We start from the raw sequence: 26,243 nt of genomic DNA on the forward strand, positions 1-26,243 counted from the left end.
CTTTGCGGGACTGCTTAGGCCTTGCAAGGTGGGTTAGAAAACATCCTTGCTTGGCTCATCTTTCCTCTGGTGCTGATGATCCATCTGCCAGCTTTGCTCGGAAGTTGTGAAGGAAAAGCAGCCTAATGAGTCTCCCGGCTCTGCCTGGGGTCTCCCACGGCTGGGCAGGGGAAGCCAGCCTGTGTTTCTCTGGCCTGGAGATGGTGGACCACTGCCTTGCATGAGTGGCTGGGCCCCTTTCTGGTGGAGGTGGCCTCGGCTGCAGCCCTGCACTGGAGCCCTTTGTCATGAGCAGCTTTGTAGCCACCCCACCGGCAGTTTCTGTCAGGTGAGTGGCTCTGTGCCGGGATGGCGGGTGCCCTGGCCTCAGGCTGGGTGAGCACCTGTGGCCCTGGCAAGGCTGCAGCAGGGGCAGGAGGTGCCACCATCAAAGAGGGAGGCCACGGCCTGCTCACTGCTATGGGTCTGAGGCCCTACCCGTGGGGACTGTGTGCTCCCGTGCTAGGGGTGGCAGGGCCTCGGCACACAGCACATGGCCCCCCCGCCGCCATGTTGGGCGCCGTCCCCTTCTCTCCAGCAGGGGGTGGTGCCGGGCGCGGAACGCCAGCCCTCGTGGCGGGCTGCCTGTCCCTTTAAGAACGCCGGAGGTGGCCTGTCCGTCAGGCCCGCCACGCTCTCCCATTGGTGGCTGCGCTCTGTGCCGCACAGAGGGGCCGCCCCGTTCTATAACGGGGTTTACCAGCACTTTCTCAAGGGCGCTGCTGTGCGGCTCAACCACACTACGGCGTCAGACCTGCCCCGCCCTTCGCGCCTGGGAGCGCGGGTAGCGTCGTCCTATTGGCTAAAGGGGAAATCTATTAGGTCTCGTCCCACCCCATCAGCGGGAGACCTATCGTCTATTGGTTCTTCTAGGTGTCGGTCACTCTCACGGCCCCGCGGAGCCTGGCCGCATGGTTGGTAGCCTGAGCTGCCTCTCAGCTCTTCGCTCGCCTTTTTTACTGCTGTGGGCCAACTAGCATCCGAGTGAAGGCTACCGCTGTTCTCCGATTGGCTCGTTTGGCTCCCGTTGGGGTAGGCTGCGCACCGGATATATCTAGCCGGCGGCAGAGCACGCCGTTGCGTGAGGTGCTTCTCGTCCGCCGGGCAGGCCTGTGGTGAAGCGACGCCTCCCGCTCCCGTCCCACTCCGCCCGCAGGTGAGGGGGAGGGTCCGTGGCTGCAGGGGGAGCGGGCGGGAGCCACCGGCGGGGTCCCGTCCTCCCAGGGACGGCTGCGGGCCGCACACACCGGGCCTGGCCTGAGGTGCCCCCCCCCACCCCCCTGGTAGGCCGCGGTCCGTTGAGGGAGGGGGACTGCCGGTGTACCCCCGCGTTCCTGACGCTGAGGTGGCTCCCGCTGTCCCGGTCCCGCTTGCGGGGCCCGCCCGGTGCCGGCGGCGCTTTGTGGCGAGCGCGCTCCCGTCCGACCCCGTGGCTGGGCTTTCGCGGGGCCCTCGGGCGGGAGGAACCTCCCGGGCCCTCGGAGAGGTGCGGGGGGGTGGGTGGGATGGGGCGCTGCTCGGCCAGCAGCTACTTGGGAGGGAGCGTTATTTGCGGGGGGAGGGATCGGCCGCTCACGGGCCTTCATTGTGCGAGTCGAGATGCGGAGCTGCGAGCTTTGTTCTCGGTTTTACGGACTGTTGGTGGTTTTTTATCCGCTGGCTTTGTGTTCATGGTTTTTTGTGTTTTTTTTTTTGTGGCGCCCTTTTTTTTTTTTTTTTTTTTTTTCTTTGAGGGGGGTTGGGGTTGGGTATGAGACGACCGAACGCCTGGTACGTAGTTGTGAGAGCCCCTTTCAACAGTCTGTAGTAGCTGTAGATTGAAGGAGTAATACTGGGTGCTTACATAGCGAGGGTGTCTTTCCCGGTTTATCATATCGTAAGTGTCTCCCTGGCTCCAACTTCGTAGATCAAGGGAGTCATAATGCGAGCAGAAGGGGAGTGTGTATCTTACTCTGACTTACCGCATGACCTTGGCTGGATCCGAGATTAAGCTAAGATTTAAATGTGAAGTAGTGCTTGTATGAAGACTTTCCAGCCTCTTGTAAGGCCCTAAATATACTTGCTGGAGGAAAACCAGAGAAAAGGTTTCCGTATATCTGTCGGGTACATTTTAGTCTTGATCTGGATGATCTAATATGATAGGAATTCTCAACGGGTTTACCTGGTGACCTGTTATGTTAAGGGTTGCGTGAATGTAATAAGTATTCTTTACAAACAAACCGATAGTTTTATTTTTTGTTCCCACGATTGGTGGAAAGCAGCATTTGCAGCAAGCCGCCATGTTTCCAGTGGATGCTATTTTTGTCTAGCCTGTGCTCTCACAGCCAGGAGTGACAGCTTCAGGAAATGTGGACACCACTATCAGGCTCTGAAGGCTAATGCTTCCAGGTGCCATAAATCAAACGTAGAGTGTGTGTTGGATTGGCCTTAGTCAATAAGACTTTTTGGATTGGTGATGTAAAGAGAAGGGAGTACAGAAGTTGACAGACAAAAACTGCGTTTCAAACCTTTTTTGAAATCTTCCCTTTGACCAAGTTTTCACTTTTATTGCTCCTCTGTGAAGAACAAACCTAATCATTTTGGTAAATAGGTAGTTCTGTAATACTTCTGTGATACTTCCGTGATACTGGTAGTAGCATGTTCACATCCTGTGAACTGAACTCACCTTTTCCTGGAGTGTTTCAGTCAGTATAGTTAATGTTGTGAAACTGTGCATCTAGCTTTGGAGAAAAAAATAATAAAAAAACCCTCAGTGGATGGAATATACAGCTAGTCTTCAATTTAGCTATAAGTATTTATATGCTTAAGGTCTTACATGTTAATAGTTGCAGAGCATCTTTATGATGATCTCCCAACTTTTTTTATAGCATCACATGTTCAAGGGACTAGTTTGCCTGAAAGGCAGTGTTAAAACGTGCTAGGAAGTGTAATTATACAAAACTTACTAGAAAAATAATCAAATCAACATTGCGACCTTTGCAAATGTGTATCTTATTTTTAAATGTAATTTTTTTAAAAAAAAAATGTTGTGTACATCAGGTGCTAAGTAGCGGACTCCAGTTCTTGACTTAATGTGAATTGGGCAACTGCCTTTTTTTGCTGGGTTGTATTCTTTTAAGTGTGAACTCCTTAAGCTGAAGGATAGAAAACATAAGTAAGATAGAAGACCTGGTGGTCAAGATTTCCTTTGTGTGGGTCAAGTGTAAACATCAGGATGTTTTGTAGGAATTCTTTGCATTTGCAGTCTAAGAAACAACAAAAACGTACTAGAAGACTTGTTTGTACTGGTCTTATAATGACCACTGCTCTACTGTTCAGTTTGCTGCTGGCACAATAGTGTCAATGGACTTCAGCACAACTGATGATACTCTTTTTTTTTTAAGTTTGAATATCTTAATTTTAAACATGAAATCTTTATGCACCTGATGAAACAGCAAGTTCTTTGTTGGTTCAGAAGAAACTAGTGTTTTGTTTTTCACCTTGCTAATTGTAAGTTGAATACGTACAGAGGAATGCTTTTTAATGAAAGTAAAATAAAACAAAGATGATGATACTCTTAAGTACATACTGATATTTCTGTTCGTAACAGGAGTACTTGTTGAGAGAGCACTCATAAGATTAGTATAAATGGCCTGTTTCATGAGTTAGAAAACATTTAAATATTATGACCTGTGCCTTTTTGTCTGACTAATGTGATGAAAGAAGAATCTGAGGAAATCAAAGTAGAGCAGGGCTCTAGCAGGATGGTGCTAGTTGTGCTGGCTGTAGTCTGCTGTGCTTGAAACAAACCAAAGATGAAAGTGATAGTTTTGTCTATAAAACTGGATACTTTTTTACAGGTACCTAAAGAAAATTTCCACAATTGAAGTAATTATTAACTTTTTGCTGAAATTGCTAATAGACTTGATAATCTTCAGCTACCTCATTGAGTAGTGAAAAGAAAGAAAAAAATTAAGATGCTTGATATTAAACTACTCTGAAAGACTCCCTAAAACTTTGCAGGCAGTGAATATTATACTGGTCTGAGGTCCTAGTTTTGCTATATTAAGTCTGGACCTCTTCCAGAAAGGCATAGCTGGTGGAGTGCTGCTTTCAGAGCTAGGAGATTGTGAGCTGTCAGCTATGTACAAATAATCAGTTATAAACCTGATTACTGGCTCAGGCAAATGTAAAATACTGCATTCTAAAATGCTAGTGGCCATCTTCTATTTTCTTCTGCGTTGCCCTGTACTGTTTTCTTGTTTCACTTACGACTGCTCTTAGGCTGACTTTCTGTTTTGTTTTTAAGTGTTTTAACAATGCTGTGACGGATCAGTCTTGAGTGCTAGAATCCAGTCAACATATGAAGGTTAAGAGTCTTCTGTGGCCAAAATGGGTAGAGGTGAAAGAGTTCACTCTCTTTACAAGTATCTGTTGCTTGGCATGCAGAAAATATTTTGGTAAATTTTAATCCTGGTGATTTTAATCCAAGTGGGAATGAGTTTGAATTTCACTGTGATGTCTGTGTAGCTGGGTGTTCTAATCTGCCTCTTCTGACTGCCTATGAGTAACTTTTGCTTTTTACTTTAAGAAGCTGCAGTGGAGCCAAATGGAAAAATTGCAGACCTAAGAGAAGACTGGACCTGCTGCCAACTTCATCGAGTTGTTGGAGCAGCTCTTGGATGTCAAAACAAAACCTGTTCTAATGGCAAAATCATTGGGTTTAAGTAGCTACTTCTATCACTGACTAGTCTGGAGAGCAGCATAGGCATAAAGCTGACTTTTATTTTTCATTTTTAAAAATGAGTAAATAAACCATTCAGGTTAGCACTATCCTACTACCCTTTAGGATGAAATTTGCATGGTTAAAATGTAATTTTACAGAATTTTTTTTCTGATTGTAGGGTAAAAGGTTGGAATAGGTCTGGTTAGAGATGAGAAAGTCTTTTGCCCAGGTGTAGGAGAGAGCCTGTTTAGAAAAATTATTTAGGATTATTTTAAAATAAGTGTAGGAATATTTCTGTGAATTCTCAAGGCTTTGGGTTTTGTGAGAGCTCAGATTTTCAAGAGGAGTTCATCTTGGACTTCTGTCAAATCACAATGGCCACTTTTTTTTTTCTGTAATGCTAAATGCAACATAGCTATCTTTCTGTGACAACATGAAGTTTTACTAGTTAGGCTCAGGGCAGATCATCTTGGCTTAATGTTGCAGCAGGTCCCTCTACAGCAGCCTTGCTTAACTTTTTTTCAGTAGCAAGATTATTTCCAGTTTTTCCTCTGTCAAACTCAAGCAGGATATGAACAGTTCCCAGAACTGTTCTAATATAAAAAGGAGAGGGGATGAGACATGTTCTATGCATTTTTGGAGCTCTTAACATACCTAGGTATAGCCTCTCAACAATTGAGAAACATACTTCTGGAAATGCACAAAGGAATTCAAAGGGATTAGTGCATGTAGACTATTGTGACTGTCTTGGGGACAGCTGTTATTGGAGGAGGATTACATTGTCTATATATGCTTCAAAAATAAAAATACTGGCTGACCTATATGGTGAGACTTACTGCAGGTGAAGTTGTTTCATGAAAAATCCCCAAATAGGGACTGAGCTTCAGGTTGTACTTCTGAGACTGTGTGCAAGTGTGTTTTTAATGGCAGTCCTCCACAGAAGGAATTTAGCAAAGTAGTTACCAATCCAGGGCTCTCTCCTTGCCTTTTGGATATCTAGAAGTACGAGAGATTAAGATTTCTAATTTGGTGTTCCAGTATTTCTTTTTTTTTTTTTTTTTAGACAATAAAACTTAAGTAACAGGAACTTAGATTTGTGTGTTTAGTTCTAGGTCTTCCACCTTGCCTACCCCGTATCACTTTTGTGTAATGAGTAGGAAATTTCTGGTGACTTGTTGAAAGAGGCAGAGCCATATTGAGACATCTGAGAACAGAAAAGAAAAAATTCACTTCCCCATCATAAATCTATATATAGTGCACATTGTTGAAGCAAAAGTAGGTAATAAATGGCATGTGTAACTTGATGTGATGATCTGTTTGTAACATAAGAAAGGACAAACTTAGGTATGTGTAGTTTAAGTTTGATTATTTTTCTCCTGTGACACGGTACAGAAGAACTTTCAAAAAACTAATGCTAAGTGCCTTAGCTGCAGTCTAAAGGGGGACTGCAGATTTGGCTACTGAAAGGTGACCCTTGCTGGATCATAGGCATGAGGCAGCTGTTCCTAAAACCTGTTTCTTGCTGCTAATTCTAAGCAAGGACTCCAGTACTTCACGCTGCTTCTGCAGAAATACTACCCTTTTCTTTGTATTGCTAGTTTTTGTGTCACTTAACAGAAGTGATGGTTGTGTGATACAAAGTAGAAAATCGGAAGCCAGTTGAGACTGCTTTAAAAGGAAGAAAGAAAGAAAAAATCCGAACCCACACTAAAATAGGCCCAGCACTCAGGGAAAACAAAGCATTTTGAAGGGAGAAGAACCCAAGAAAAACAGCTTGATGAGAAACTCTTTTGATATCACTTACTTTTTAAAACCAAATTTTTAAGATTCTTCTGGGTTAGTTTCTTTTTTTCTCCCCTTTTAAAGAGGACCTAATTTGTTTTTTTCTTTGGACCCTTATGCTCTTAACTACAGGAATTGTATCTAGTATCTTTTTGTTCCCTTCCCCAGATGAAGTCTTTACTGTATAGGTATAGATGTTGGTGTCGGCTACCTTAACTTATGCTTTAGGTAGTTGTCTTTTATATTTTATTTCTCAGCTTTTGAGCTTAATGCTGTAGGAATTACATTTCTCTGAAATGGTGGGTGTTCTTTTAGACTTTGAATAATAGCAGTAGAAATCTTCAGTTGATCTGTCTTGCTTGGCAGAGCTGAACAATACAAGAAGCACAGAATTTTTGTCTACAAACTGGCAGACTCCATATCCATCAACTTGTGGATCACACTTGGGCTTGTTAGCAAAAACACAGGCTGACTTCTACAATGACAGCTCTTCTGCAGCAATTCATGGTTTATTTGTATTCTTACAGTGTTTAAAGGGCTGTGCATTGCTGCTGAGTAAGGCTTCCCATCTGCCACTGGCAAGCTGAGGGGTTTTTCAGTACTAGCATGGGCAGTATTGAATGTAATTTTTAATTTTTTTTTTAATCTTGTAGTGAACATGTTTTTCTTGCATTTAAATTTGGATTGATTGCTTGGATACTTTGATTAGAGAATATTTAACTTTGTTTGATTTTTCTTATCTGTCTGTTGGTGTAATGTCTAGCTTTTCTATAGTGTTCCTCATCAGTATGTCTCAAATAACTTTAGAAGAGGGTTCAGGTATTGCTCTGCGTCCCTGCAGTGCAGCATCAGGGTAATTAAGCACAGAGAAAGCTGTTTGCCCAAGGATGCAGCATTCTGGTTGCTATATGATTACAGTATTGGGTCTGGCTGAGCCCCATAGCAGCCCTCAGTGCTGCGTTTTGTACTGGTAGCTGGAAAAGTGGTGATACCGCCCCGGTGTTTTGGCTACTGCTGAGCAGTGCTCGCACAGCATCAAGGCCTTATCTCAGACCTCCCACCCACCACCAGTAGGCTGGGGGTGGGCAAGACCTTGGGAAGGGACATAGCCACAACAACTGGCCCAATGGGATATTCCATACCATGTGATGTCTGCTCAGATACAAAAGCCAAGCAAAATGAGGAGAAAGTGGGGGGCATTCGTTATTAATGACATTTGTCTTCTGGAGGAACTGGTACCCATACTGAAACTCTGCTTCCTGGGAAGTGGCCGAACATTACCTGTGGATGGGAAGTAGAGAATAACATCTTTTGTTTTCCTTTGCTTCTGCATGGGTGACTTTAGCTATCGCTTCACTAAACTGCCTTTCTCTGGACCCACAAATATTTTTTTCATCTTATTTTCTCCCCCTCTACCCGCACACCCTGAGATTCAACTGAGGAGGGGAGTGATAGAGCTGCTTGGTGGACACCTGGCATTCAGCCAAAGTCACTCCCCCACAATTATTTTTTTTAGGATCCAGCTCTTTATAGCACCCTCAGGTACCCTATGAACTTTGGAACTGCATGTCTTTGTAGGTTGGGTGGTTGTCACATGGTAGACACAAGTTGCTGTAGTGAATGAAGAAACAGCTGTGTTAAAGTAGATCTGGATCCTCAAACTTTTATTAGGTGTTGGTTTTGAAGATGATCAATAAAGGCTACTTTCTCTCCATGATATGTCTAGCACTTCATACTGCTCTGATCTTGGTTGGGTAGTGCGGAGTGCCTGCTTCTGGAAGTGTACCTTATGGACTATCTTAATGTTTCCAGGAGATCTAGTAAGAGTTGAATGCTGGTAACCTCACCACTTGTTCCAGTTTGATCTTCAAGTATTTCATTTTTCATTGGCTAAATTATCCCATCGCTGAGCTTTCAGGCTCTGGCTTCCAAGTGTCATGCCTCCTGTGAAATAATGCTACCTTCAAGGTAACTTCTTTCAGACAGAATACTTTCCCTCTGAATTTGTCAGAATGCAAAGAAGTTGAACTGGTTGCAGGCAGGCAACTGTCAGTAATGGCTTCTGTATAAAATACAGGCTGTATTGCTGTGAGAGTTACCTGTGACATTGTCTACTTCTGCATCCAGTGGGAGGCCAGTAATGAGACCTGTTCTTTTAAAGGAGGTTAGTGTTTTGAGACTTTGGTTGCCTACTTATTTGAGGTGCTTTTTCAGCACATCATAATTTAGGCTTGGGGTCAACAATTGGGTGGGGTTTGGTTTTTTTTGTTCCTCAAAGGTAGTTAAAGCTAAAGCTCTGTTAAAATAAAGGTATCTGGTATCTTGTAGCATTTTAAATACGAATTTTCTTGAAAAGGTTTACATTAACTACTTGAGAGCTATCTGGTGTAATGATATAAATCCCCAGTTGAGATGGGCACTGGAACGCGCCTAGTGTTGCAAGCTCAGCTTGTTTGTATTTCATTGTTCACTCTGTAATGCTCTGTAGCATAGCTCACACAGGTTCTAGCTTATCTTTTTATTACTTTTTTTGCTTAATCAGCAGCACTAGCAGATGCTAGTCAAGTGAAACGTATGGATTGTTGGAATTAAGTGGAATTGTTTTGCTTTTTAACTTTTAATCTATATCATGCCTGTTGGAGGCATATTAGGAGTTTTCTTTTTACTGACTACTTTTTTTTTTTTCTTGTCCAAAGCAGCAGTAGTAACCATGTACAGATAAAAGCTTTGTAGCTTTGAACATGCTCACCTGTTGCTAAGCAACTTGGAGAAGTCCCAAATGACGCTTAATTACGCAATCCTATTAACTATTGACCAGACCTTTAATGTCTAGCAAAATTGTTGTTTGCCAGCTTTGTAGTATGACATGCTTGGATACAGTCACCTCTTTTCCATGTGAGCTTCTCTGGGTGTTTCTTAAGTTTTCTGAAAGCCTTTTTATATTCAGGAATTAATTGATATCAAAATGAGGGATGTAGAGTTGTGTGAAAAGTTTGACATTCTGATTTAGAGGGGAGAAGTATCTTTATCTGGGTAACATAATTTGTACTGTGAGTTGCTTTTGTATACTTAGAGGTAAAGTTATAGAGGTGAAAGATCTGAATTATATTTCATAAAAGTTGTTGGAAACAGTCTAATAGCTCTATGATAATATTTTAGTTGGTTAACCCTGTAATTGAAAGGATGAGGAGACAACATGATTGTTTTGGTACTCTGTAAACTCTACCAATTTGTAGAGATGGACAAGAATATTGTATCAAATGAGTCTCCTTATAGCATGCAAATAGCCAAAAGAGAAAGTGTAAACTTCTGTATGGTTGTTCCCTGTATCTGATGTGTGATATACCAATCACAGAACTATAATGCGTTGTAGTAACTTTGGGGGTTTTGAGATTGTTCCTTTTACTGAAATAAAAGTAAAAAATATGGAAATTAAGATGGCCGAGAACAAAGGCATAAGGATAATGTTAAAAACAAACCGTGGCCTGTTTAGAATATGCTTCAATGTAGATTTTAGCTTACCTTTCTGTTAGTACTGACATTTTGCTTGACAGAAGATGTTTAAAATTGCCCCATACTTCAGGAAGTAAAGTTTGGGATTTTCTGATTTCCGTATTTTATTTTTATGGAGCCTGGTCCTTTGGCTTGTTACATCAGGCTAAGTGGGTTCTGCAGTCACTAGCTGCCCTGACAGCCTGAACATTGTGTGATGTATATTGGAGACGTTTTCTTTCTTGTCTAGTAGAAATAAGGTTCAGACTAATACTAACTAGCACTGTTAGGTGTTCTTTGAGTCTATTATTTTTCTGAATACTAATGTCCACAAAACAAAAAATGTATAAATCTGAATTTGCTAATACAGAATTTACATAACTGTACTTCAGAAATTCGTGCCTAGCATTGATTTTCTGCCAAGTAGGAGCATTGTAACAGATGGTGGAATTTTCCACCACCCAGGTGATAACCACTGTAAAGGAGGTATTTGTCTTCCTGTAAGTCTCTTGGCTTAAGGAAAAGGCTCAGTTATGTGGCAGAACTGTTCTAGTGTATTTGTTATAACTTGAATTACTCAGTTTGTCTTACATATGGAGTAATATGAATGCATCTTTATGAATGAATCTTAAATTGTCTGATTTTCAGCTTTTCCTGTCAATTTTCACCCTTTCATCATTAACTCGACACAAAAATGTGTGGATAAGCTTCTATCAGGAGTAATGTAGTGACGGTTCAAGCATTTGGTACTACTATGCTCTGTGCAGTAGAAATGCAGTATAAAATACTTGCAGTTATTCTTAGGTCAAGGAATAGTGGTGTAATAGATTACTCATGAGCAGTAGGGAGCGAAACATCTCTCTGGGGATGCTTGGCTTCTATCATTCAGGTTCTTCTGGCTGGAGGACAAGAACAGATGGTAACTGGCAGTGTAGCAGCAGGTGCAGCAGGAGTAAAAACAGATTGTTGTCCTCCGATTAGGTCATGTAAAGGTTTTTCCCATTTCTTTTCAGATCCACTTAGTGAGATCTGGGCACTCTGCTATTCCTCTTTCAACGTTAAGAGTTAGTTCTGATAGATTTTTTTCACCCATAGCAGTAGGGAAGTCCTTTGATTTGTTTTTTAAAAAAATATTTTTAATTTTTAGCAGGTAAATGTGACAGACATAATCAGCACAAGCCACTTTGTCTTGTGAGCTCTCCCAGTGCTCTGCTGAACAGCATTGAGGATGACATGATAGTGGGTTAATACAGGTGAGGACTCTTTCACTGAAGAAGAGAAATCAGCAAGAGCTTTTTGCTAAATGAACAAATGAGATTTGTGTGCTGCAGGTAAGAGTTTACTATTGTGGGAGGATGTCAAGCTTCGTACATTCATATTTAGAAGCAGCTGGAGATAACTCTCCAAAGAGCCCCATTCAGCACTTAACAGAATTGAGTAGAAAACCTGCCTGTTTGTTTATAGAAATAAGCTTGAATTCCAGGGGAAGCTAGTCTTTACAAAGAAATTATATGTTCCTCTTGCAGCTTCTCCACCCCAAAAAACAGGAAGAAGAGTGAACAGGCAACATGTGCTTGCTCTTGTCATACTCCAAACAGTGATCTTGGGGGACTGGCTTTCTAACTGTAAACTCGGAGCACAGAGGCAAGTTTTTTAACTGTTGTGGAGCAATTAAGTCTTGCTTTTTCAGTTAATCTGACTGGATCTGTAAGTGCAGGTCTTGTCTGTCTGCAGTTTCTATTCCTACTGCTTTAGGGTTGTCCTGCACCTCATAATGATAGAGCTTCCCAAGTGCTGACAGGAAACAAATGAGAAAATTGGCAGTGGTACCCACAATTGTAACTTTACTTTACCTGTGGTGTTTCTTCTCATCTGATAATATTCTGTGGGGATCTAATTTAACATGCACTGAAGGCAAGCAAGCTCCTATCTTTGAGGTTTTGTCACTTCGGACTGTGCTTGGTCTCGGGCATCTGTCTCCATAACACATTACGCTTGCAGTTTGAAGGCTTCTTCAAAACCACAGATACTGCAACCTTCTTAAAATGCAAGTGGTCTGCAGAATGTGAGCACTTACTGTGGGCCAGACCCGATCATGGAATATCACTTTATTTCTGCATGGTTAGCTCTTGAAAATACCCTCAAACAACTGAAAGCTTTTGAACGTATTGAAAAGCCTTTTTCCATTCTAGGTCATGTTTAATCTTATTTTTTCGGCATGTTACCATGTAAGTAATATTTCCTCATATGGAGGGGATACACACCCTTCCTACTGAAAGAGCAGGCATTCAATGTACACATCCTCTGGAGCCTGTCAGATCTTTCTCACATATATTTAAAAAAATACTTTGCACTTATTTTGAAGCTTACAGAGTGGAAAAAAAACTGTGATTGTGTTAAAAGCAGAGCAAAACATACTGTGTATATGAGTTATAGCAAGTTTTGTTGTCATATTAATAGTGTTCTAGTTAAGTCTCCTGTTTTGAACCTTAAACTGCATACCTCCCAGGGTAGGAATTTGTGTACTGTATCTCCAAATGAGCTAGATGCAGTGTGTGCTGATCATTGCTGGGAGTTCAGGTGTGATTACAATCTCAAATACATTATCTGTATGTTCTGCCAGTATGGTTAAGCATTGTCTTGGATCTTTTGTTTGCAGTATGTTGGGTGTTAGACCACAGTTTGAAAGATAAGGAATTTGCCAGGTTGACTTGGACTTGGCTTTATCCGAAATACCAGCTTCCATGTAATCTTTTTTGTATGTTCTTCTCTTTGGGGTTGGAAGTTTCTGTTTTGCTTTTCTGGTACATCCAGCAGTCTGGTTATCTTCCTTGGCCTGCTATGGTGTGCATTTGAAACTTGCTGTAATAATCCTGACCTGGTAGGTTGCCTCTGCCTTTTGAAACTACAGTCTCTTGTCAGTTCTTAGCATTTAAAGGACTCTGATATTCAGCAGATGTAATGGAAGTGTCAAACAAGATCCTTGGATGAACTAGGACAAGGCTTAGTACAAGTACATGGGAGAGGCAGTCGTTTTTCTTTCCCCCCCCTTGCTTTGTTCAGATGGTAGTTGTGTGCATCTCTGTTTATCCAGGATACAGGATGCTGTTACGTATAGGGACAAGGGAGAGCTTGTCCTAATATAACTGCCTAGGTATGAACTTTGCAGGCTCGCGTCTAGGTTAGTCTGTGTAGAGGACTACCTTAGTTTGACTTTTTTTTTAGTTGAATCTGACAGTTCTTGGAGCTATTTATAGATATACAGCCTTAAATAAAAGCAGATAAGTAAATGATGACTCCTGAATTGCTTTCTGGAGGGCTGAAGTTAGCAGTGTATTGGTTTTGATTTGCATGACACCTTAAGTGTGTGTATGGTGAATCTTCTCACCAGGTGTGTGGGGAAAGTGTTGTGTAGGGGAAGGGATTGAGGGTCAGTAATGGGGAGAAAGTTATTTCAGCTGCTACATGGGGGTCTTTTTAATGCCCTTTTGGTTAACATTTGCTTGACCTACTGCAGATAGCACTTTACTGTCTGCACTACAGGGCCTGAATAGTTGCAGGAAAACTAGCTATCAGATATAGTCTGTGATACATCAATAGCAAAGCTGTCTGCTAAGCACCCATTCTGCTACCTATTGGTATAATTGACTATGAAGCAGAAAATCTACTTTTGTTTCTGTATTAGGTAGCAAGAATATACTCTGGTATTGGTGTTTTTCCTGACCAGTTTGAACCTCATTTGTATGAGTGTGAGTGGTGTGTATGAGTAGCTGAAAGCAAGGAAACGTAGGAATGTGTTCTGGTTTTGACTGATTGGGACTGAAGATGCACATACTGTGTAATCTACCTGCGAAGACCTTTTTTATTTTATTTTTTTTTTCTTTCTGTAACTTAACAAATTGATGGGAATTAGGTAGAAGGTACCTAGATTGATTTGTCCCTTGGCCCAGGTGTGGGTGGTGCTGTTCATTTGACTGGTCTTCTGGATGGATTTAAGTGAGGGGTGACTTGCTGAGTTTGGTGGAAGCGGGGGGAAGAATAGCATACGTTTGTTTGTAGCATGGTAATTTTAATATAATCCGATATTACTCTACAGCGCTTGTCACTCACAAGCAGAGAGTGCTGCACTGCTGATAAAATTAGATTGCACTTGTTCTGACCTTTTAAAAATGCCTCTAATACACTAGCACAGGCTTTGCCTTAGAACATCTGACTTTTAATTCTGATTGTGAAGTCAAGTGAGGTAAGTAGAACTTGGATCAACTGTAAATGACTTAGCCACTTAGCAAATCCTCTTGAAGAACCATACTTGCTTGCCACCTGCTTTTTACTGAGGATACGTAGGATGATTAAATGCTGGCATGTTATGAGGTAATCTCCCTTACCTGTACGGCCTCTCCTGCCACTGGTTTTTGTACCCAGTAGTCTTTTTCTCAGCACCGAAGACTGATGACTCTGAAACATTGGTTAAACTGCTTACTGTGGTGAAACAGATAATGGGGTTTGGTGCGTGCTTTCCACAGTGATGTGGCTTATGCTGTCGGTATGTGAACAGCAGTGTGAAATGTTCACGTCATATGGAGCTTCTGATTTTTCTGTAGTTTTCAGCTGACCAAAGAAATGGTGATGGAGAAGCCAAGTCCCCTGCTGGTCGGGCGGGAATTCGTGAGGCAGTACTATACTCTGCTGAACCAAGCACCTGACTATTTGCACAGGTAAAGTTCTGCTTCACTTCATGATCATGTTTCTCCGTGTGAATTTCTTAATTTGTATGTTAAAATTGGTGAATAAGCTTATTACATCTTGGCTTGCTGAATTTGAACATTTAATCTGATTTACTCAAGACAGGCTAAGGGTGTCGTTTGCTTTCAGTTTTGATCAGCTGGGTTAAAATGTGTAATAGAGGAATTCTTTGAATTACTTGTGTTCTAGTTGCTACTGAAATGCTGCTAGACATGTATTTTAAGTGGAGGAAAAAATGTAAATCAGGAGTGCTCTGCTTGCTACTTCTAGTTGTAATCAATATAGATGTTGATTATAATTGGATATATGTTATTTAATTAAGCATTTTTGTAGTTTTCTCTTGATACAGTGCCCCCTGAATAGGGGGAAAATGTTGAGAATGATGCATGCTTGTATATTCTTATGTCTCAGTAGTCTTACCGACAACTCTTTCTTAAAGGAAAATCAGAGAAATTAGGAATGTGCAGCAAACTACAACCTGTTATCCAAACAAATTGGTCCTGTTTGATTTGACAGGTATCCTGTATGCTAGAACTAACCTTGTTCTTGAAGATACCCCCTTCTTTTTTTTTTCCTTTGCTGTGCTTTGAGTAGCTAGACAATTTCTGAAACTTTCCTTCTTCCAGTCTCAGGAACACTTGAAATATTTGTCCACTTGGTGGGACAGCTGACCACGTTCATGTGGGTTGACAGTGTGCCATGGAGTTAAGTTCTATGCTTTTTATCTGCTGGCAGAATGCAGTCACATGCCATTTTAGCTTGTCATCACTCAGTTACAAAAAGGAAGATTTACCTGCAGTACTTTCTTTACCGTAGATGAACAAAAAAGTACCATTGCCCCTTGCTCAAAACTTTAAACTAGAAGTTGAGGGAAAGCCTTTGGCATTCCAGGTGTTCAGGGTATTGTGTTGCTTTAGGGACCTTGTACAGAGAAGGGAGAATGGAAATGGGTCATCTGACTCCTGTGAGGCTTTGGTTTTGGGTATTAGTGCTTGGGTGTCTGACATATCTGAATGCTGCAGCTTACACAGGAGAACTTTGCATTTTCCCCTTTGATTAAACCCATGCACCCCGAAATTACCAACAGGGTTATAGAGTTGTATGGCTATATACCAATAATTCAGACAGAAAAATTGCTCGAGAGTAAATGATTCATAATGCTTTCTAATGTGGAGGCTCAAATGTTCTTACATAACAAAGCTTAGTGTTAAAATATTTTTTTCCAACAGGTTTTATGGAAAGAACTCTTCCTATGTCCATGGTGGCTTGGATTCCAATGGAAAACCAGCTGACGCAGTCTATGGGCAATCTGTAAGTATTTAAAAAAAAAATCTTACTGTTCTTTCCTTCTTTTTGTCATCTTTGTGATTAAGCAGAGATGCATATCCAGCTGTGATTGATCGCCCTTTGTCCAAGTGCTTTCTGGAAAATAAAAAAAAAAAATAGGGAGAGAAAACTGTCTGTGACAGCAATAATTAGGCAAGATATGCTTCCTTTATTAAAGTTCATGTAAAATTGCTTGCAGAGCACAATTAAAGATTATCCTGCGAAGCTTCCTTTCTAGGGTTAGGGAATATAGTCTGAAACAGTGTTTTATGTTTTTGTTTTCTTTGAAAGCTGCTAACTTAGCAGAAACGGCTTCTGCAGGGTAACCTGTACACTGTTCTTTCATAGGATATCCACAAGAAGGTGCTGTCATTGAACTTCAAGGATTGCCACACAAAGATTCGTCATGTGGATGCCCATGCTACTCTCAATGATGGTGTTGTAGTCCAGGTGATGGGAGAGCTCTCCAATAACATGCAGCCTGTGCGCAGATTCATGCAAACATTTGTACTTGCGCCTGAGGTATGCTGTATTGAGTGCTAGTGGTGGTATAGTGGTTCTAATACCATGTCAGATTAATGAGGTCTTTCTGGTTCAGTGTTAGAATCTGAAGGGTTAGACTGGGAAGGTAGTTTGCCACAAAATTCAGCAGTGATGTTCTGCATATTCCTTAGGAAATGACACTACTTCTGTATGGTCATACATTAACCTTGGATGTTACAGTTGTAAATATAATAACTTTTGATTGCTAGGTATGTGCAATGCATATTTTTTTTCTTAAGCATTTTCTGAGGTTATTTTCTTCAATTTGCCCTCCTAGCAGCTGGTCCTCTTACTGAAAAGAACTAGTAGAAAAAGGTTCTGGACTTTCTTGTTCTATAAAGCGCTGACTTGGCATTTGAGGTGGCTTTTTAAAAAGATACCTTTCAAAACAGTCCACGTAATTGAAAATGATAGTGAAAAAAGTGTTGCAAGATCACTTTATTTTTCAGTTTGGCTTGGAGCTAATAACTAATACTTCAGACCCCAGAAAGTTTTCATTGGTACTTTTCCAGTGTTGTGAGCTATTGGAATTCAAAGCGCTAATTGATTCTTTTTTCCCACTATTCCATGCATACTTGCCTTGCTAGTATGATGTGTCCTTTCCCCCCACCCCCCTCCCTGAATAATACACATATTGTTGAAGGAGTCATGTTTGATTAATCTTATTTGGGGAGGATGATTTCCTCAAGCTGTTCTTGTTTTCTCATTATTTCATGTTTTATATTACTGCAATTGATGTAGTTGAACCTGCCTCTTCCTTTGATTTTGTTTTTAGGGTTCTGTTGCAAACAAGTTTTATGTCCACAATGATATCTTCCGTTACCAAGATGAGGTTTTTGGTGACTCTGACACTGAGCCTCCAGAGGGTAAGTAGCAGGAGTTTTTGGGTGGTTCTGGTATATTTGTTTCTGGGTCTGTATGAATAGTCCACTCCCAGACCAAAGGAAACCTTGCTGGAGAGAGCAGATCAGCATTAAGCTTCGTGATCTAGTTTTTTTCCTTTGCACTCCAGCAAGCAGTTGTGACATGCAGATGATTGTAATTTTTCTAGCATATTCTTCTTCCATTAAAAAAACCTGTAAAACTTATTTTAGCAATTGTGGTCAGACTTGTAGGCTATAAATCTACTTCTCTGAAGTATTTAGAACATGTTTAACCTTGGTCAAAACTGAGTAACCAAAGTGATAGTAGAAGTATAAGGAAATAATCTGTTCTGTGTCATATCTTGATAGTGTTTCCCATGTGCTTTTCACCGGTGACTTAACCTGCATGTTGTGGAAGATGCCTTGTATTTGAACCAAGTACTAAAGACTTATCTGGTGTATTTTTTTTTTTCCTGTTCTGACTTTTATTTAGAATCAGAGGAGGAAGGGGAGGAACCTGAGGAAAGACAGCAGACACCTGAGGCTGTTCCTGATGATACCGGTGCTTATTATGAGCAGGCTGTCAGGTATTGTGTAATACAGACTGCTTGTAAAACAGGTCAAATTAATTTGTTACTGATGCTTTTTCTCTTTGGTAGTTAAAAGTTCTGTTTATGGGGCAGCTGAAACCAGAGTGCTGTTAGGCTGCATGCAGAGACTCTGGATTTTTAGTAATGTAATGCTTTTGCAACTTTATAGTTTAATAATGTGAAACTTGTTTCCATCATCCCTGTGCAGTGTGGCCTTATTTAGATAGGATTAACCTTGTTCTTCTTGAATGCAGTGTGCCTGAGTTCTGTGTTGGACAAATAGCATTTCTTAACACCCAGTAATAAATACAGTACCTCTTTTTCTTGCTTTTTGTGGTGCTGCTTAACAGCAATGACATTGAGGAACACCTGGAAGAGACTGCTGCAGAGGCAGAGCCTGAGCCTGAGCCAGAACCTGAACAGGAACCTGAACCAGAGGTGCAGGAAGAAAAATCTGAGCCGGTATTAGAGGAGTCAGCTCCAGAAGAGACTGTGGAAAAGAGTCCTTCTCCAGCTCCTGCTGATCCGGCTCCTGCAGTGCAAGAGGATTCCAGGGTAATGGCAGTGGATGGCTCTTTCTTATGATGTGGTGGTTTCATTTGTATGTTTGACTCCTGTCGTTCTACAGAGCATGACCCTTTCTCTGGCAAGAGGAGAAAAAGCTGCAATTAAAAGTGTTCATATACTCTATAATTTCCACCCCTCCTGCCCAAATTACTCTTCTCATGACAAGTTGCCTCTTTCCCATTAGTTCCTCTACAAGAACAGGTAGTTGAAATTCTAAATAGTAACTAGTTGGTTAAAATACCAGGAGCTAAGGTAAAGCTTTGTATATTTGGTAGGTGTGGGAACTGTGGCAGCAGTGAGAGATTCAGATTCTTTGTAAACAGTTTCTGAAAATCTGAACAGACTGCAACAGACCTGCTGAATCAGGAAAATTGGTGAAATGTGGCTTCATTTGTACCTGGGGATTTTTGTCACTCTTCAGTGTTTAGGGAGATGAAAGTAGACAAATGAGTACAAAACCAATGCTTTGGTTAACCTTGATGTGATATTTGGTTTTAGGCCAACGCTGTGTCCTATTTCAACTCTCCATAGAACTTAGAAGTAGGGTGGAAGTGGTACCCCATTGTCATTATGCTAAATCTTCTGAATTTAAATGTTTTGAAGGAAGTTGTGGGGAAAGTGCTAGTAACTGGATCCCAAACTTCAAGGACAAGCTAAAACTTGTTACTGTTACCCTGTGTCTTGTTAGCTGTGCTATCAGGAATATATTTTGGAAGGACAAAAGTGTCTGGAGTTGAGTTACAATCTTCGTTTGTTTGGGTTTTTGTTGGTTGGTTTTTTTTAGACATTTTCCTGGGCATCAGTAACCAGTAAGAACCTCCCTCCCAGTGGAGCTGTTCCAGTATCAGGAATACCACCTCACGTTGTGAAAGTACCGGTCTCGCAGGTAGGAATCCAACACCTAGAGAAGTTAAGTGCTGAACTGGCTTACATTAACTGAAGTGGGGAAAAACATAGTGAAATCTACTTGCTTATGATCTGAATTCTCAGACACTCTAAAGACTTCAAAAATCAATGTTTCCTGATAGACTTCATAAAAATGTTACTGCTTTGCTTTTGGGTTGAGAAGGAATTTTTTCTTATGGAGGAAAACTGAGACGTATTTATGCAAGCGCTGGATATATGTGTCATCTAAAATGATTGCACCCTCTTCACGAAAGAGGCAACTTTTCTTTCCACTGCCTATTCATGAATGAGGTTTTATCATGAAGTAACTTACGTTAATACTGTCTGTCTATGTAACTGCTACTGCACTTTGGGCCAACATGCTTTATTGTATATAGTCATGAATGTGCTGACCTTGAAATTCTAACTTAGGTGATGTGTATGCTGTCAGCCAGCATGAGCTAACATGCATTTTAGTCACAGGTAGAAAGAACTGATTTTTGATTTTCCTTTATTTTCAATTTATTTTTTCAACAACTTGATAGTGAGCTCTTAATAGGTGAACTCTGCTCTTATGTCTAGTTATTTACTGTTAACTCCTCTTTGAATTTATACAGCCCCGCCCTGAGGCAAAGCCTGAATCTCAGACCCCACCTCAGAGACCTCAGAGGGATCAGCGAGTGAGGGAACAGCGAACAAGCATCCCACCACAGAGGGGTCCTAGACCAAGTAAGTGAAACTACAAAGGATGAACTGTTTTCTGCTCTTTGATGGTTTTGGGGAGGCAATATCATGATTAAAGCTTTAAAAATCTCATTAATTTTGTCAGTAAGAAAATGGTTTCTACTTTTGTGGATATGGTTGGTTTAGATGACCTTGGTGTGAATGTATGGTGGTCTTTAGAGCTGAATTTCACTAGCATTCTATTGAAGACTAGGTTTCCACTCCAGTGTTTGCCTTCAGTCAGGTGACAAAAAGCAGTTACAAACTTGCTGGTGTAGAATGCTTACCTTTTAGTTTAGATATGAATGGATAAGTAGTGTGAATTCTGATTCTTTTATAAGGTGCTAATTCTGGCCGTGGCTGCTTTTTTGTATTTTAGTTTTTTGTTTGTGGGGACTGGCTTTTCTTAAACAAGTTCTGCTTTTCTGTTCAAGTTCGTGAGGGTGAACAAGGTGATGTGGAAACTAGACGGATTGTGAGATACCCAGACAGTCATCAGCTGTTTGTTGGGAACCTTCCCCATGATGTGGATAAAACTGAACTTAAAGACTTCTTCCAAAGTAAGTTAGCTGCTTTGCTGTACTTAGGGTTTGGGGGTTACAGCCACAAACGTGGTCAACAGAACATTCTAATGTATGACCCAAGAACTTGGCTTTTCTCTTGCAGGCTATGGCAATGTTGTTGAACTCCGCATCAACAGTGGTGGAAAGCTCCCTAATTTTGGGTTTGTGGTGTTTGATGATCCTGAACCAGTCCAGAAGATCCTTAGCAGCAGGGTAAATAAACTTGTAGTCACTGGTTTTGGTCTGCTAGTGACAGGGAGTGTTTGTCGGATTACTCTAACAAGAAAAATGCTACTTGCTCCCTTTGGCCTTTCTTGAGCTTATTAAAGTAGGTGTGATGTCTTTTCCTGCTATTACCAAGACTTGTGCAGCATTTGTGTAGGTTGAATTTTTTGTCACTTAAGTAGCTTGTAACAACTCAGGTGAATGTGAATTTATTCATTATAGGAGCCATTTTCCAACAGGAAGTTGCTGAGCTCTACGCAGGAAGCGGGTAAATGCTTTTAGGAAGGCAAGGTAGAGAGAGTCTGACCCTATGGACAAATAGAATCTTTTTTATTGAAGAAGGGTTGAAAGGGAGAAGCTATATTAGTCTGCAGCTTGAAAAAATTTGTGCTAGCAAAGGCAGGAAATACTTGCTCAGCTCACTAGCAGTGATTGCTAATGCACAACATGCCCATGACTGTACAGTGTTGTGGTAGGCAGTCAATCTGGATGCACCATAACAGCTGTGCAGTTTGCTTGCTTACAGCCTAGCTTTTCACCAGACAGGGACATCCTTTCCTCTTTACTGTACAGCAGTATTACCAGTATATTTCTGTTCTTAAATTTTAGGATAATGCGGGTGTAGATTTTTAAACCTCGAGATTTGGTCTAAGTTTGGCATATCTCATGTGGCTAGACACATTTAGTTGAGGGACACCAGCAGCATTTGTGGCAGTGTTTGGTGAGTTAGTATTTAGAACTGCTAGGGAGCTGCTGATTCAATATTGAAATGCTGAAAGTTGGTTCCTTAAGTGCTTTCCTACTGTTGTGGGTTGAGCATTTCTAGTGTGGTCTAGGGTAAAGTCTAAAACAGAAGATTGAGTAAATTTGATTGACTTTGGCCTGAATTGGTGTGGGAACTAGTAGTACAGTGACAGTGCATCCTTAAGCCATTTCTCGGCTGCAAACAATATGTGAACACCTTCAGCAGTGACTTAAACTTTGCATGTTTGAATCTTTGCTGAAACAAATTAGAAATGTTCACTTGTGAGTTCTCTTGCAGTGGGGCTTGTAGCTAAGAGCTGGGTGCTAGACTTTATGTCCAGGGAATACCAAAGGCACACTTGGCTGAGGGATTTGTGGCTCTTACTTGTTTAACTGTGCCACTACATCCAGGTGGAGCCAAAGAAGAGAGTAGGTGCTGGCTTCCAAGTTAGAATTAGAATGTGTAATAGTTGGTGCACTCGAAAGTATCTTTTCTGCAAGCCCATGTAAATGCTTAAGTTATAATGGATGGACATGGTTTTCTAAAATAAGGTGTAACTTTTTTTTTTTATATAGACTTAGGCCCTATAAAAGCAGTTTAACATGCCTCCTACCCTGCTTTTGAACAGCACTAAACTCTGTTTGTAATATTCAATGTGTGAATTGTTTTGCAAATGGGCCCAGTACTTTGAACAACCATATGCCCTGAAACAGTAGGACTTTTTTGAGGATAAGCTTTGCTGTAAATGAGTCTAAAAGACTTTGGTAGACTGTTAGCCAGTGAAGCTAAACCTGATGTCTGTCTGATGTAAAATGTGGGAGTTTACACTGGAGTTGGTAACAAGGCTGTAACGTGATGTTTTGATCTTTGCCCAGCACCACTGATGGCTAGAGGAGGGCAGTGTGCTTCATCCTTAGATCTGTTCTACTTTTGCAGTCAGTTCACTAGAAGTGAATGGCTCTTCTTCCCATTTGATAAGAAAACGTTGTGCCTGTGCCAGTGATGGATCGTATTTTTCATGTTCTTGTTTGTTATGCAACTGCAGGAATAATTTGAAAAAGTGAGTACTTATTCCTGTAGCTTGTGGATTCTTGCAGACTTCAACTTTTTGTCTGCAGTGAGGTTTCTGGGATGTTGTAGTCCTGCTTCTCTGTGGTTTTACTTCAGTGGGATTTCCCAGTCAAGTGACCACTTGCCATTGCAGTTCTAAAAAATTAAGCTTGACCTAAGTGAAAGACTTCACTGTCCTGTATAGCGAGGTGGCAGAGATGATATGACATTGTTCATGCCATTATTAAAAAAACCCAAACAAAATAGCTGGGACTCTGCATGGTGTCAGACAATGAATTTCCATGTATTAATGAAAGGCGGTTACTGTCAATAGTTCACTGCTTTTCTAAAAGATGTCAGAATGCTCAGTGTTAAGCTAGAGATTGCTTTTCAAGTGTCACACACATCTTTTTTTATATCTTCTCTGTAAAGCCACAAGACTGGATACATAGTTTGACTATTGGCATTTTCTAGTAACAATTATAAAATGCTTCAATTTTATTTATTTTTTTCCCTACAGAGGGGAGGATATGAGACAAGATTGCAAAAATCTGTTTGATGTTGGAAGAGTTACCTGTGAGTCAGTCATTAAAGTACCTCTTCTGCTTTTGTTGCAGCCCATCATGTTCAGGGGAGAGGTGCGCCTGAACGTGGAGGAAAAGAAAACACGAGCTGCCAGGGAGGGTGACCGCAGAGATAACAGACCACGTGGACCTGGAGGCACTCGTGGGGGGCTGGGAGGTGGGATTCGAGGGCCTCCGCGTGGAGGAATGTCCCAGAAGCCAGGATTTGGAGCTGGAAGGGGGATCGGGCAACGCCAGTGAACGCATCACGGATGTTGACATGATGGCGCAAACCCTTTTTCCTGCAGATTTGTGAATTTCAGCCTTGGGTATCTTGGAATGTGGCCCTAGCCTGTTATAGACTGCTACGTTTGATACTATTTTGGCCCCTTTTTGTTTGTGTTATGGTTTTGTGATTTTTTTTTTTCTAGTCCTTGTCCCAGATTCCAGCTTTGTGGAACAACGTTTTAGGAAAAGTGGATTTTTAAAAAGAAAAAACTGAATTTTCTTGTTCACCTCAAACTTGCGGACTGGATTTTTTGGTACCAGTGGTTTTTCCTAAAGGAATGTCTCTTTATTTTTTCTTTTTCTTTTTTTCTCTTGCCCTTTCTACTGAATTTGGGTGCATTTCAGTCAGTGGAATAATATTTCACGTGCATGCGTTCAAGAGCCTATAGGAAAACAATAGTACTTGACAAGTATTTCAAGGGCAGAAAAACAAAACTATTGATTTTATTCTTTGGGGGTCGTATGAACATCCTCTGGTCTGGAGATATTGCCACTTGAAAAATAGACATTCACCTTTCTCTCTGTGGCGCTGTAAAAGTGGAATAATGGGTATCCGTAGAATCTTTTTTCTTTTGATACATGATTTCAGAAAGGAATTCGAACTACTGTTTTACCACTTTAAAATTTTGGATTGTGGGATAGGTTTTAAATGTCTAGAACTTGACTCTTAAAACACTTTTCCTGAACTTGTGAAATTTTTTTATTGAAATAGGGAGTTTTTTTCATGTTTAGTTTGTATTTGTATAAAAAAAAAAGCAAAATTGTTGTGCCTTCTATTTATCTCTCATTCCAGTCTTGGCAAATTGTTTTAAAAAAAAAATAAAAATAAAAAAGGTCTAGATTTGCTTTATCAAGTCAAGAGTATGTTGGAATTTTTCCAAGGGGAAGGAAGAGGTTCTTCCTTCAGTTGCTAGGTTTACTAGGTAGAGATGGTTATAGCTGAAGTTTGTAATACCTTCTGTTCGTTGGTTTGGCTGCATTTAATAATTGAAAACAAGTACTTTTTGCACGCAGAATTCATAACTGTGAATTAAGGCTGGGCAGGCCCTGTCACAGAAGTACAACTGAAGCAGAAATACCTCTGTCACATCCTTTACAGTTTGAGCTATTGTATGTAATGGAGTTATTTTTGCATTAATTTCATCCCTTGTTTTTGCCAGACCTGAAGCAGGCGGATGGCATTTTTGTCAGAAGTACAGAAGGTGCCTGTCTGTCTTGGTGTTGGGAGAGATGTTGAATGCTCTCCGCTGCCTCTGAAAGAAGATGAAACTGAAAATAAAATGCAAAACTCTGTAATTTCAATCAAAGAGATCTTGTAAGATTGTGCTGCCCAAAGCAGTATTCTTTCTGTAGTGTGTGGTGTTAAACATCTGGATGAAAATGGCAGTGTTGAGTCTACACCAGACCTTCAGAGCTCTTGATAATACAATAGAGTTGCTTACTAAGTGTGCTCATCTGTGTCGGGGTTGGTTGTTTCCATGTTTTTTTGATTTACTAATATAATCACTGTGCATATGCAACATATATATCTCTTGACCTTTGCTTGCTTTAAAGCTAGAGCAAAGCTGCCCTTGCCAAAAGGGCACATAGAATTACCTGTTCTAGAACAGTAATTTTTTGCCTTTTACTTGCCAAACTTAGTGGTTCAGCCTGGTTGTGCTAGATGTCAGTAGAGTTTTGATTTTTACTCTGTCTTAATCTTCAGAGTTACGCTATTTGTCCCTTCTGTCCTTACAACTGTTTCTCAGACTGACTTGCTTGCAATCTATTCCTGAAGACTTAAATGTCCTAGTGAGCTGGAGGAGAGTGAAGTGTGACGGCAGTAGCTGTGGTGTGCTGTCATAGCCTGCATACTGGAAATACATACTGCTTCCTCTTGTGGTGGTAACTGGTATTTTTAAAGAAAGAGTTCTGCGTTTTTCATAGTGGGAATGACTGCGAGGTGAAGGTATGCAGTGGAAGCCCTTCACTAAATTCTGTCCTCGTTTGTAATTATTTTTTTTCCTTCTCATTTGTTGGATTTCTACTGCTGTTAAATCCAAGACTGCAGTAACAGGCTGCACTTCAGACTTATCAAAGTGCTATTAATAGAAGCTTTTATAGCTACTACCTAAATCTGCAAAAGCACCCTTAAGCCTGAAACACCATTTCTGTAGTGGGAGTTGAATATTTCTGGCTTATTGTCATCTGGTTTGAGAAAGAGCTGAGGAATGTCAGTGAAGAATTTAAAAGCATATAAGGTGAAGTTGTATGCTTGTTGTCATGAGTCATACTCTCAATATGTTGACCCAGAAAGTGATGTTCTTGTCCAAGATGACAGGCAAAAATAAAATATTTACATAAAATTTTCTTGGAATGTCTTGTAAAGAAATACTTTTCAAAAGCAAGTTATGTTGACAGCAGCCTGAACAAAACGCAGTGACTGTTAGCATTTGCGTTTTGGTTCTGTGACTATCCAATAACAAAGTGTACTGAAAAAACGTGCTGCAAAGTGTTACGTTGGCTTTTTTGTTTAAACCTTCTAGTACCCTCAAGCCCTTCTGATTTCTGT

At 40.9% G+C, this 26,243-nt stretch overlaps 1 protein-coding gene across 3 annotated transcripts; it reads left to right on the plus strand.

The window, feature by feature from the left end:
- The first annotated feature begins 943 nt into the window (after positions 1 to 943).
- On the plus strand, positions 944 to 24,546 carry G3BP1 (G3BP stress granule assembly factor 1). 3 transcript variants are annotated; one of them, XM_040605105.1, is made up of 12 exons: positions 944 to 1,195; positions 14,620 to 14,733; positions 15,991 to 16,072; positions 16,436 to 16,609; positions 17,406 to 17,496; positions 17,987 to 18,080; positions 18,434 to 18,638; positions 19,435 to 19,536; positions 20,153 to 20,264; positions 20,693 to 20,818; positions 20,904 to 21,034; positions 23,459 to 24,546. In XM_040605105.1, exons 2-12 carry the CDS (start codon positions 14,639 to 14,641, stop codon positions 23,663 to 23,665), a joined length of 1,419 nt encoding a protein of 472 aa, XP_040461039.1. In that variant the 5' UTR covers positions 944 to 1,195; positions 14,620 to 14,638; the 3' UTR covers positions 23,666 to 24,546. The 3 variants fall into 3 exon arrangements, with proteins under 3 accessions (XP_040461039.1, XP_040461041.1, XP_040461040.1); XM_040605107.1 differs by having other exon boundaries at positions 20,925 to 21,034; XM_040605106.1 differs by lacking the exon at positions 944 to 1,195 and adding an exon at positions 14,409 to 14,524.
- The last annotated feature ends 1,697 nt before the right edge of the window (positions 24,547 to 26,243 follow it).

The sequence above is a fragment of the Falco naumanni genome, chromosome 8 (genome assembly GCF_017639655.2).
Source record: "Falco naumanni isolate bFalNau1 chromosome 8, bFalNau1.pat, whole genome shotgun sequence".
NCBI classification, from domain to species: domain Eukaryota; kingdom Metazoa; phylum Chordata; class Aves; order Falconiformes; family Falconidae; genus Falco; species Falco naumanni.

Bases quoted from the DNA above. Each gene is read 5' to 3' on its own strand.
- G3BP1 (XM_040605105.1), top strand. From the start codon at position 14,639: ATGGTGATGGAGAAGCCAAGTCCCCTGCTGGTCGGGCGGGAATTCGTG. The intron at 17,497-17,986 runs GTAAGTAGCAGG...ACTTTTATTTAG, and splicing joins TGACACTGAGCCTCCAGAGG to AATCAGAGGAGGAAGGGGAG. The intron at 20,819-20,903 runs GTAAGTTAGCTG...GTATGACCCAAG, and splicing joins ACTTAAAGACTTCTTCCAAA to AACTTGGCTTTTCTCTTGCA.